General features: G+C 41.2%; 1 protein-coding gene across 1 annotated transcript; it reads left to right on the plus strand.

Annotated features, from left to right (window-relative positions):
• Window positions 1-734: 734 nt before the first annotated feature.
• On the plus strand, window positions 735-11,780 carry LOC142659976 (uncharacterized). Its single transcript, XM_075836623.1, has 2 exons — window positions 735-885; window positions 10,643-11,780. The coding sequence occupies exon 2, from the start codon at window positions 10,698-10,700 to the stop codon at window positions 11,778-11,780; it is 1,083 nt and encodes a 360-aa protein (XP_075692738.1). The 5' UTR covers window positions 735-885; window positions 10,643-10,697.
• The last annotated feature ends 1,953 nt before the right edge of the window (window positions 11,781-13,733 follow it).

Consider the following 13,733-nt stretch of genomic DNA (forward strand, 5'->3'; position numbering starts at 1 on the left):
CTGTCGTTTGCCACGTCCAGTGTCTTCTGCCACGTCCTGTGTCGTCTGCCACGTCTAGTACTGAACGCCACGTCTGGCGCAACCTGCTGCACGGACCTCCATCCGTGCTGAAGCCACAGCCACTGTCTGGACTAGTTCAGGTACCCGTGTGTTACGAACGGCTATAGACTTTTGTTTAGACTGTGACTAGGCCAGCTGCCTCTCTGCTACGGCGGAGCGGCCTAGTGGGTCCACATACCCTGTGATCGTGACAATTAGCCTAAGATATGAAACAGTTATAGGTGTGAAATCATTATGTAACCTATGAGACTTCCATTTAAAAGCCAATACAAATTGAATGCACTTTTATTTAGCAACGTGTACTATTTGTCACATATAAATATATTATAGAATGATGCAGAATTAAAGATCTTATGCATAGATTAGTGTCTAATCTATGTATTTCTGAGAAACAAACAAAGCGATAGTAATAATGCTACGATTAAGAGTCAGCCTGGCTTCAAACATAGAAGTGTGTTGATATGTGACGTGCGCACTTTTTAAAAGATATTCATCTAATAAATGTACAAGGAGATTACAATTTTGGGGGCTGGAACATTGTTTATTTCCTGCACATGCTTTTACTTTGGCTCTATGTCAGTTATTTAGGAACTCTCATTGCCAGCTGGGAATTATCAAGGGTTAATCCGGCCTAAACTGTCAGCTACAGTGGCGCCTCCCAGCCTGAAGCATGCTGGAAATTGTAGTTTAATTGCTGCTCTGTGAAATGACATGGATTGAATCCTAACTACAACTGCCTGCATACCCTGGGGCACCATTCTTTCCATGGTTCGCAAAGAGCTCCAGCCAGAGGCTGACTGACACAAAAGGGCCCATCTGCAGCAGGTAGGAACAGACTGATGTGATGCATGTATGTCACATATTATTCTCCGCAGAAGACGGAGTCAAATCATGTGCAGAAATCTGTGTGTGTCATCTAGGATGTATTATAAAATGTATTCTCTAGTTGTGTGTATATGTTATACTGTATGATAGGACACCGGCAGATCTGTGAGGATTTATCTTTAATGGATTTATTTATGTATTTTCTCTTGCTTATATAGCTCCAACATATTCCACGGTGCTGTACAGAGATTGTTACTATTTACATTAGTCTCCGTCTACAATAGAGCTCAAAATGTAATTATTCTACCTCATACACATGCAAGAACTAATTTTATAGGAAATCAATGAACATCTCAGTATTTTTTTGGACTGTTCTCAGTTCATCATTTGCAGAATGATAGAAAACACTACACTGACAATGACACTTCCAACTCCAGAGCCATACAAGCACAACATGTACGTTAATCATTCATAATGCAACAATTCAGACGTTCTTTATTACCAATATTATATATATATATATATATATATATATACACATATATATATATATATATACACACATATATACATACATCTACACACACACACACACACACACACACACACCTTTTTGCTGTAGATAGTACTATTGCAGTTTAATATATTATTGATTTATAATATATTGTTATATGTAGGTTTATAATAATAATATAATTTTATCTCTAGCTAAACATGCCAACGATAAACAATGGGGTATATTTACTAATACTGGTGCACCTTTGAGCAGTAGACCGTTATGTCATTTTAATGCAGCGTGCCCTGTATTCCTCAACACGGTGCACATTGATTTAGGAATACTACACAGCTCCTGAACGCTTAAAAAGTGACAGGCATATCTGGATGTAACACCTTCTTTCTCATACACTGCATGAAAAAAACTGTGCATGGCTTTTGGTGTTTAGAAAACTGCCACAATTGCATTGATAAATTGTGCCCCGTAGACACTCACTAGACTCTGTTTAAACTTAGGCACTTTTGTTTTTTGCTTGACCATCACAATCGTTAAAATTCTGTATACCATAGAGAGGGCCAGCCTTACGTTGGATGGTGCAATACCCACAGTTGGCACCCCCACACACTTCTAAGGCTCGCCCCGATCATAGACCACTTATAGTTACCACTCCTTGATTATGTGAATCAGTTCACTAAACTGAAATGAGACAATATAAGCTGCTAGAACAGGGGTGGGCAAACTTTTTGACTCGCGGGCCACAATGGGTTCTAAAATTTGACAGAGGGGCCGGGCCAGGAGCATTTGGAGGGAGTGTTTGAGCCGGATATACTAAAGCATTAAATGTAGTGTGTGCAAACCTCATAGCACAGTAAGAACACTACAACCCAATTTATTAACTGTCTTTCAAATGTGAAAAATAGCCCTTATCAGTTAATAAATTTGTCTCAAGGAATATGCAAGATATGGCATTTACATACTATTTCGCAGATACTGGGAGAAGGAAATGTAAATAGATTAAAATAACATACGCACTGTGATTTATCAAGAAAAAAGTTCTGTTGACTCTGTAAATTAGCTGCCAACCTCTGAGCAGTAGCCGCCCGTTCTTGTGTTGACTGCTTGCTAGCATAGTTTGCATGCTTCGTGGCAAAGTGACGGCTGATATTGTACTCTTTGAAAACCGAAGGGCTTAATGGTGACGTGAAACGAAGTGAAAATTAAAGTGAAATAAAGAGAAATACGCGCCACATTAACCCCTTAATGACCGGGCCATTTTGCACGTTAATGACCAAGGATTATTTTTTGTTTTTCCACGGTCGCATTCCAAGAGTCGTAACTCTTTTTTTATTCCGTCGACATAGCCGTATAAGGGCTTGTTTTTTCCGGGACGAGTTGTATTTTGTAATTGTACCATTTTTAGATGCTTATAACATATTGATTAACTTTTATTAACTTTATTTTAGGAGAGAATTGAAAATAAGCAGCTATTCCAGCATTAATTTTCACGTTATAAATTTACGCCGTTTACTATGCAGCGTAAATAACATGTTAACTTTATTCTATGGGTTGGCACGATTACAGGGATACCAAATATGTAAAGGTTTTATATGTTTTCCTATGTTTGCACAATAAAAACCCTTTTAGAAAAAAATTACTTGTTTTTGCATCGCCGCGTTCCAAGAGGCGTAATTTTTTTATTTTTCCGTCGATGTGGCCGTACGTGGGATTGATTTTTGCGGGACAATGTGTAGTTTTCATTAGTACTATTTTGGGGTACATAGGACTTATAGATGAACTTTTATTTTATTTTTTATGGGGGGAATGGGAGAAAAGAGAGAATTTTGCCGTTGTTTTTTGCGTTTTCTTTGGACGCCGTTCATCCGGCGGTTTAATTAATGTGTTCATTTTATTGGTCAAGTTGTTACGATCGCGGGGATACCATATATGTGTATGTGTGATTTGTTTTGACCGTTTTATTAAATAAAACCACCTTTGGGGCAAAAAAGTAGTTTTATTTGACTTTGACTGTAATTTTTTTTATTTTTTTTTTCACAAACTTTATTTAACGGTTTTACTTTTTTTTTTTTAGTCCCACCAGGGGACTTCACTATGCGATATGCCGATCGCATATATAATGCTTTGGTATACTTCGTATACCAAAGCATTATTGCCTGTCAGTGTAAAACTGACAGGCAACCTGTTAGGTCATGCCTCTGGCATGGCCTAACAGGCAGATGCTGAAGACAGACCTTTGTTAGACCCCCGGCTGTCATGGAAACCCGACGGCGACCCGCGATTTGTTTGCGGGGGCGCCGATCGGGAGACAGAGGGAGTTCCCCCCTCTGTCAAACACATTAAATGCCGCTGTCACTGTTGACAGCGGCATTTAATGGGTTAAACTGCCGGAATCGGCGCGTGCTTCGATTCCGGCAGTTGCAGCAGGAGCCAGGCTGTGTATAACAGCCGTGCTCCTGCCGCTGATCGCGTGGGTAAACTGTCAGTACCCGCGCGATCACAGGACGGATATATCCGTCCTCCTGCGCGAACTAGCAGCTGCTGAGGACGGATATATCTTGGACAAGTTCGGCGGGCCGGATTAAAAAGCCTAACGGGCCGTATGTGGCCCGCGGGCCGTAGTTTGCCCATGTCTGTGCTAGAACATCCTTTCTCTGAATAACAATGCCACATCGCTGTGTCTTCTTCCGCTCTTGGTAAAATCAAGGATCGAGCAGTGCTTCTTATATATCTTATTTTTACTTGAGATATGGTAAATGTTTTATTCTACTGCTTAACTTCCTTTTTTTTTCAGGCTGCATTTACACAACTATATTTTTGGTCTATGTAGGGTCTTCTACCAAATATCGGAGCAGATCTCATCAAAGGAAAGGTCTGAGGGAATCGACTCCTGCACATTAAGTGCCCAGAAGTCCGTTGCCATAATCTTTTTTTTTTTGTGTGTAATCAATGAGAAAAACCTCTGTGTGTCACTGTGAAAAATCAGAGGTACAGTATGGGCATATATTTGGCATCTGTATAACATATATCCTGTTTATATTGCGGTGTGCATGAGGCCTAGTTAGCATCTGATCTAAACTGATGAAAACTTGCATCAAGTTTTGTCATCTTTTTTTAATTCTCCTCTGCTGTTATCTGTCCCCAAAGAACATAGAAGGGAATACATACATACCGTACATACTGGATTTTATAGGATCCAGCACAAGGAGTATTTATTCAGTAGATGGATCATAACATATTTATTTATAACAGAAGCCAGGACGCAGTGCCAGATCTGTTGTACAACAGATTTCACCGACGCCTGATGGACACCAGTGAGTAAAAATGGAGTCCGTTGGGTTTTGAAGGTTCCCCACAAACAAGGTGCAATTTGGTCAACTTTTCCAGTTAAGATTAATGGTGTTTACTGCGTCACTGACTCGTCACAATCTGAACCATCCTCTGCTGTCGCTAAGTTCCACACAACATCTTTCAACAAATGATGATAGGGAAGGCTTTCTGGCTCTGGAATTCTAGGAGAGCATTTACAGCACAGTGTTAAATCCATACACATTTTCTTGGACAAAGTGTCGAACATCCCCGGTTGGGTTTTCAAAACTTTGAGCACAGCACATTCACAACGCTATGAGCAAAGTATGAGGTTTCAGATATTCTTACGAAGTCCAATATTTACAGAGAAGCATGGTGGCTTAAAGACTCAGCACTGTGGTCCTGGGTTCGAATACACCCAAGGGCAACTGCTATGTGAAGTTTGTAGGGTCTCCTCGTGTTTGCATGGGTTTCCGGTTTCCTCGCACATTCTAAAAGCATACTGAAAGGGAAGTTCGATAGTAAGCCCTAATGGGGACAGGCACTTATGCGAATGATGACAATGATTAACTAAAAAATGGGACTGTGAAGAACAAGTGAGCCAAGGAGAAAGCTAGTAGAATTCTTGTAATGAAGAGAAAACCAATGAACAACATTTTAGTCATACACTATCAGCTCCAACTTCTCCATTGTCATCTCTGCTGGTCTTAGCCAAAATGAACTGTTTTACTGTTACTGACTCTTCACTTTCCGAACGCCACATTCTGTTGACCTCTCTCTATGGCTGGATGATTAGAGCACATGAAGAAATGAGTCCTATAAGATAACACAACAGTTGACGATGGGTGAGGTCGAGCTGCCTCATAAACAAAGCACAGATCCACCTTTAGCTATCCCAGATATAATGTTTGTAGATACTGTATTTGTTGTTGAATATGGTATTGCTCTTGCCAGAGGATGCATGACAGCAACTGAGCAACCATGTTCTTCTCTCCCCAAGGTTTAGGAACTAAAAAAGGGCATAGTGACACCTGAATCAGCATTTATGAATTATGAGTAGAGGAAGAAGTGTCAGGTATCCGTCAGAAGCAGTGAGGAGGTTTCGGGTAATGGATAAATGGGAGATCAATCTAGACAGCAAGTTTCCAGTATCTGTGCTTGGTGGGATATTTTTAGTAGCCTCGCAAACTGTGGTCCTTGGTTCGGTGGTCTATCTGTAGCTACTGTTTGGGGTATCAGTATTGTGTACCTGAACTCGGGAAAAATAAAGAAAGTTTTTAACAGTCCATGAGACATGACTGTAAAGACTAGAATGATTTTGGCTACATTTTATGAAGTAGTTGATGTGTTTGGATCCTAAAAATAGCACCAGATCCCCCAAAAATTATTGAAAAACTGAGGCAGTCAACAATGTACAACCAAGGTGTTTTTTGCATTAAACACTTTTGCAGGGATGACAGGTTTCATAGGAAGATCTTCCTCAACAATTTCCTACATTACCAGAATCTCTTTTTAACTACTTAGAGGCAAAACATTATGGAAAGCGGGTCTTTCAGTTACTTGAAGACAACATCCTAAATCATGACGTTGTTGTTGTTCTGGAGTGCTCTCCTATAAGGAGTTTACGACTTTTATATGTTTAAAGTGTAGCTAAACGTTTGACAAACTTCTGACATGTCATAGTGACATGTCAGAAGTTTGGATTGGTGGGGGTCAGAGCACTGAGACCCCCACCAATCGCTAGAACGAAGCAGTTGAAGTGCTCGTGTGAGTGCTCAGCCGCTTCGTGTCTGTTCGGCTTTTTCTGGAAATAAATGTATCAGTGTACGGACTCAATAGAAAGTCTATGAGCCCGTACTCCGATACATCGGCTTTCCGGAAAATGCCGAACAGACACGAAACAGCTGAGCACTCACATGAGCACTTCAGCTGCTTCGTTCTAGCGATTGGTGGGGGTCTCAGTGCTCAGAAGTTTGTCAAACGTTTAGCTACGCTTTAATACTCGGGAGTCTTTTGGACTTGATACCAAGTAAGGGGGAATAGACATGTAGCTAAAAGAGTTCACACAATTAAGAGGTTGATCTAACCAGAGTTCATACCACAACTAATAGTCTGCTGCCTTCTGCTGCATATGTAGACATTCAATTTCAGTTCTCCATAGGGGCTACTATGATGGATCTGACCTCGGCAGCTTAGTGCCCTAAATGTAAATCTGCAACTTCTGAATTAATGCATTGCACAAAGGGTTATACAATAATAAAGTATTATTGGCATAAAATTCATGATCAATGTCGGAGGTCAATCAATACTGTTTTCACCTTATCAGCTCATTAAGCCTTGGTTGATATGATACATATTACTGATATTTTACTGCTATTGTCCATAGCTGGATTGTGGACAGACTTCCTTCTATAGCCCTCCTACTTACTAACTTTACTATGGTCTTCCAGACAATGTGGTTACATCAAAAATTGGACACATCACACAGGACAAAAGTATTTTTCAGAATATGGTCTAACTTTATTAACTCTGTCCCTGTGGGGATCTGAGTTATTTACAACTTTATATACTTCTATTACTTATATAGCACCTCAACATCTCAAACACACATAATGGCCAATTAACCTTTCAGCTATTACCTATCAATTAAAACATTAGTACGTTTTTTGGAGTGTGGGAGGAAACTAGAGTACTAGAAGAAAATCTACGCACACATGGGGAGAACATACAAACTCTATGCAGATGTTCTTAGTCAGATTTAAACAGAGGCGTAACTTGAAGCGACTGGGCCCCAATGCAAAATCTGTAAGGGGGCTCCCTAACTATCATGCGTCACTTCTAGTACTGGTCTTATAGGGGTCAGGGACCATTTGGGCCCAAGTGTGGCTGCAACCTTTGCATCCTTTAAAGTTACGCCCCTGCATTCCATCCTAGAAACCCAGTATTTCAAGGCCTAGTTCATGTTGTCTGGGGAAAAATGCAAGTTTTATTTTTTTTTCTAATCCTGGACAACTCCTTAAAAAATCAATATAAACTCTGTAACCTTGAGTGAAATGTATTATTTAATCAAAAAGTATAAAAAAAAAAAAGTTATTCACCTAATTTATTTCAACAATTATCTTCTCCCACAATTCTTTGGTGCATCTTGCAGGGCTTCAAATTTAAAGATTCAGGAATTACATAGATGATGTCATCGGAAGCTTCCTGTGCCAGATTACCAGTTATGGGGTGTATAAAGATAATTTTATGCATATACACACACACACACCCATATATACACGCATAAAATTATCTTTATCCACTCAACTGGTATCACTCATGTTCACACCTTGTTTAACAGGTTGTTGCTGATTGTAGGTTGATGCTTCGTGAGTAAACTTATTGGCGTTTCATACGCCAGTCTTAATATAAAGATAACTGGAGTAAGATGCGCAAAATTTATTAAATTAGGCGCATCCCGTGCGCCTGAAAGGCAAGTCTACACTAGCACAGATTTTAGCTAGTTTCTGGTGTAAATTATAGTAAATTTGTCAGGTTGCAGCAGGCCACCCCCTTGTGACTTTTCTAAGCCAGAAAAGTAAATATATTCCCCCTCTTATGTGTCTGCTGTCGGTTCTGATGCTTAAATATTTAGGAGATGTAATTTAACACTGAAGTCCAAGCATTTGAATCCCCTTTTCGGAGTACAGCCTGGCCTCCTTGGATGACAGTTCATCCCATGTGACTGCTGCAGCCGATCCCAGGTCACAAGCTGCAGCGGTCATATGGGCTACAGCGTCATCCCAAGAGACAAGGCTGCACTCAGTACAGACGGACGTGTCGCCATGACAACGGCCGGGAGTAAATATGATTTATTTTTTTTAACCACTACTTTTCAAAGCGGAGATTCCACCCAAAAAGCTGCACCACAATTTGGTGCAGTTTTTCAAGCAGAATTCCCTGCGGCTTCCAGGACGGATACGCTGTGCACTTTTACGCAGCATATCTGTCCTGTGTGCACATACTCTAAGGGGGGATTCAGACGAGCGCGATTTGCGCGCGTGCAGGCCGCGTATTTTCTGCGCATCACGCACAGCACTATAGAAGTCAATGAGGCAGTTCAAATAGTGCGTGATTCTTGCGCAGCGTTTGTTCGCTGCGTACTATACGCGACCGGTTCAAAAACTCTGCGTATTTCACGCATCACGCACCCATTGAAGTCAATGGGTGCGTGAAAATCACGCGCACCACACGGAAGCACTTCCATGGGACGAGCGTGATTCGCGCAACAGCAGTGAAAAGGATGAATGAAAACCGAAAAGCACCACGTGCTTTTCTGTTTCCGAACATCCAAACGGAGTGTCTTTGCGATGAGCGAAGCCGGACAAGCGTACCGAACTTCACCGGGTTCGGGCAAACTCGTTTTGGCCGATCCCGGCAAAAAAATTATCGGTACGCGACGTCAGGAGATAGTCACTGTCCATGGTGCTGAAAGAGTTAAACTGTTTCAGCACCATGGACAGTGACTTGCGATCCCAAAATACATTAACCTGTAAAAAAAAACCGAAGTTCTAACTTACCGATTACTCCTGTCTCCTTCCTGCAGTCCGACCTCCCGGGATGACACTTCAGTTCAAGTGACAGCTCCAGCCAATCACAGGCCAAGCACAGGCTGCAGCCAATCACAGGCTGCAGCGGTCACTTGGACTGCTGCGTCATCCAGGGAGGTGGGGCCCGATGTCAAGAGAGGCGCGTCACCAAGGACGCGTCACCAAGGACGCGTCACCAAGGACGCGTCACCAAGGCAACGGCCGGGAAGTTCTCGGTAAGTAGGAACTTTATCTTTTTTTTTTACAGGTTTTTCGCTGTTGTGTTCGGCATTCACTGTCGAGGGTGCTGAAAGATTTAGCTCTTTCAGCACCTTGGACAGTGACGGGCGTCGACAAGCCTCATCTCTATGATGCCGGCTGCGCGAAAATCACGCAGCCGCACATCAGACACGCATGACACACGCAGCTGTCAAATGGTTTTTGCGCTCGCAAAACGCTGCGTTGTTTGCGCGCGCAAAAACGCAACGTTCGTGTGAATCTCCCCTAAGGGTAAGTTCACATGTAGCAGTTTTGTTGCAGAAATTTCTGCAACTTCAAATCAGTTCCATATATCTGAATGGGGTTGTTTCTGCAGCATATGAATGGAACGGATTTTCAGTCACAGCAATTTATGCAGAAAAATCTGCTGTGTCGGCAGAAAATAACAGTAATATAAATGTAAGGCTGGATTCACACGACCATGTTACGTCCGTAATGGACGGAACGTATTTCGGCCGCTAATCCCGGACCGAACACAGTGCAGGGAGCCGGGCTCCTAGCATCATAGTTATGTACGATGGTAGGAGTCCCTGCCTCGCTGCAGGACAACTGTTCCGTACTGTAATCATGTTTTCAGTACGGGACAGTTGTCCTGCAGCGAGGCAGGGACTCCTAGCATCGTACATAACTATAATGCTATAATGTGACAGGGTTGTGTTCTTATTCATGGCTTGAGATGGCTCAAGCCATGAATAAGAACACAGGTAGCGTTCGAAACGTGTAGGCTATTCATCCTTATTCAATATTCCCAGCATTGCAGGACATCATTACCAACATGCTATCTAATCTATTTTAATGAAGAAAGATTAAAACTTGGAAAAAGTTTCCTTTTAATTATCTCAGCGCTGGATCCACCCACCCTTTCTCTACAAACAGCAAGTAGAGAAGTAGTCGGATATTCGGGGAATACGGTTTAAGAACAAACCTTAGCTAGCAAGATTATATAAAATACATTTCATAAGCAAAGTATACATAGCCAGAATATACATATATGAAGCATAAGCATATAATAATGGCAATTGATTATTATATATTATTAGCAAAAGCTATACTGATTATATTTCTTTATCACCATCTATATCTCTTTTAGGTCAAGAAACTATTAAGAATTGATATTCCATGGACATTTCAAGTTATTCTGAACTATGGAGGAGAAGTCTTCCGAGTCTGAACCTGATAAGAAGAATTTGCTTGATACAAGTTTTCATACTCATGAATGGGGAAACTCTGTTTTAGAAGTATTAGAGAGCCACAGCCAGGATGAGATGGGTAATACTAAGATGTCCCCATCAGGAGAAAGATACGGAACATCTCATAACAGCAGCACAAATCTAGACATTGACAAATATTTGGTTGATGATGTTCTTTCTTCAAAGTATAAATGCAATGCTAATAAACCAGGCCGGAGAATAAAGTGCAGAACTTGGTCAGGCCAAAGACAGTATGTGTGCCTGGACTGTGGAAAATGTTTCACTCATAGTTCAACTCTTGCAACACACCAGAGAACTCACACAGGAGAGAAACCCTATGCGTGTTCGGACTGTGGGAAAAGCTTTACTCGAAGTTCTACTTTAGCCACTCACCAAAGGATCCATACTGGGGAGAGGCCATATGCATGCATAGAGTGTGGAAAGAACTTTATCCAGAGCTCACATCTTGTATTACATAAAAGGATCCATACGGGACACAAGCCCTACTCCTGCCCGGAATGTGGAAAATGTTTTAGCGATAGGTCACACTTTGTCATTCATCAGAGGATTCACACTGGGGAAAAGCCATACACATGTATGCAGTGTGGGAAATGCTTTAGTAGTAACTCAAACCTTGTAGCCCATCACAAACTGCATACTGAAAATACGATCTATATCTGTAACCAATGCGGAAAAAGCCTCAGTAACCGGCTAACATTTGCCAGTCATCAAAAAACTCACTTGGCGGATAAGCCTTTTGTGTGTATTGAATGTGGGAAAGGATTCACTCGCAAGCTGCAGCTGGTGCTACACAAAAGAATACACACAGGAGAGAGGCCGTTTGCATGTAATGAGTGCGGTAAGCGGTACACTCGCAAATCCTACCTTATCATACATCAAAAAATACACACAAGGGAGATCCTATATGTCTGTAGTGACTGTGGAGAGACATTTTCTGAACATGGTCATCTCAAAAACCACCAGAAGTCGCATTCTGAGGACAAGCCGGAACCCAAACTTACTGCTGACACATGCTAAAAAACATCATTGTTAAGTGCAACTTGTGTAATGGACCCAGAAGAGATATAAAAAAACGGTTTATACTTGAATTCCTCAACTTAATTTATCTGCAATGTTGTCATGTCTCACATTTGGGAAAAATGAAATTCATTTAGCATTATTGTTAAAGAACAGACTAATATTTCTGTATAAAACCACCATATAGACTTTTACTATATATATATATATATATATATATATATATATATTCTGGGTGGAGATTATTATTATTATTTATAGTGACAACTAAATCTACTATATTGACTTCAAATCATTTTACGTGTGGAATTTTTCAATATATCTTAGGCCTCAAGTACGCGACAGAGCCATGTGCTGCCGTATGGTGCTCTGCACAGTGCCAAATTATGAAGATAATGCTTCTGAAATCGGAAGGCAAATAGAGGTAAAGTGAGACCCCAGCAGCCATACTGTGGTAATGGTGCCACATGACTGAGAACTGTGCAGAAAAAACCGCACACGGGCTTTCTGTGAATTGCTGCTGTTTTACGATGCAGTTTTCGGCTGTGTGGCTTATACAGGTGAAGCGCATGGGTTCAATGTGCTTCATCTATTCAAGCTGCGCGGCCAAACACTGCATCACAAAACTGAGGTTTTTGGGCACTGCATGTACAAGCATTCTAACAATGCCTGTCTGTGGGTAGAGATAAGCGAACTGATTCACCAGTCTATTGCCGGCAATGAGCTAAACAATCAAAGAGTGAAAAAGACAAGAATGCTGAAGACTGAAAAGGACGAGTTATGGGCATGACTGAAAGGTAAAGGCAGATCTCATCTGTTAAAAACGTTATTACATCACAATGTCCTTTTGTAAGCGGATGGACAGAAAAGCACATCATACAGCTGAAGCAGACGCCATGTTTTCTTCATATTATTTCTTAAATTGCATGGTTTCTGTTAGAAGCCATTTTTTTTCTATACAATTTTCCAATTAGGGGACGGCTGCAATTAGCACAAGTTCCACTTTTATTCCTTTGAAATCATGGGGAAGAAAAGAGGAAAACAGCAAGGGAGATGTGGACAATCCAACAGATACTGAGTATTCACACCAGAGCTCATCTAAATGTTTCAGATCATCCAACTAATTATAATATAAGTTAGGCTAGGTTCACATCTGCGTCAGGGCTCCGTTCCTGACGCAGATGTGAACATAGCCTAAAGAACAACATGCAGCTTTTAATCATTCCATTTATTGAAGATAAAGATTTATAAAAAATAAAAAAAACAACTAAGTAATTGCCCCCCTAAACCTAATAACTGGTTGTGCCACCCTTTGCAGTAACAACTGCAATCAAATGTGTTTGATGACTTGCGATGAGTCTTGTACATCACTGTGGAGGAATTTTGGCCAACTCTTCTTTACAAAATGTTTTCAATTTGGCTACATTGGAGGCTTTTCGAGCATGAACTGCTCGGTTATAGGCTTTTTTCAGGGATTTTATATAGATGGCCTATCCTTAGGATAAGTCATCAATATCAGATAATGGGGTGGTCCGACTCCCAGCATTCCCACTGATAAGCTGACAGGAGGGGCTGTGGCGAGGAATACCGTAGCGTCTTCATTGTTTACCAGTCACAGTGCCATATACTTCCATAATGGCTGTACCTGAGTTTGGAGTTCTCTGCAGTAGGGCTGGGCCATTATGGCCTAAAAGCAAAATCACAATTAATTGTACATGTAACCTCGATTACGATTATTGATCGATTATTCAGGCCACACCTCTTTTGCATGTCATGCCCCCTATTTGCATGCTACACCATTGAATATTTATCCTCTGAGCCTGCTGTATATTACTGTATATAATATACCCCGACACTGTCCCCACACAGTATATTGCCCCCGTAGTCCTCCCCACACATCATAATGCCCAATAGTATAATGCCCCAATAACTGCCCTCCACACAGAATAATGC

The sequence above is a fragment of the Rhinoderma darwinii genome, chromosome 8 (genome assembly GCF_050947455.1).
Source record: "Rhinoderma darwinii isolate aRhiDar2 chromosome 8, aRhiDar2.hap1, whole genome shotgun sequence".
In the NCBI taxonomy this organism is placed as follows: domain Eukaryota; kingdom Metazoa; phylum Chordata; class Amphibia; order Anura; family Rhinodermatidae; genus Rhinoderma; species Rhinoderma darwinii.

Coding starts and splice junctions, on each gene's coding strand:
- LOC142659976 (XM_075836623.1), top strand. CDS start 10,698: ATGGAGGAGAAGTCTTCCGAGTCTGAACCTGATAAGAAGAATTTGCTT.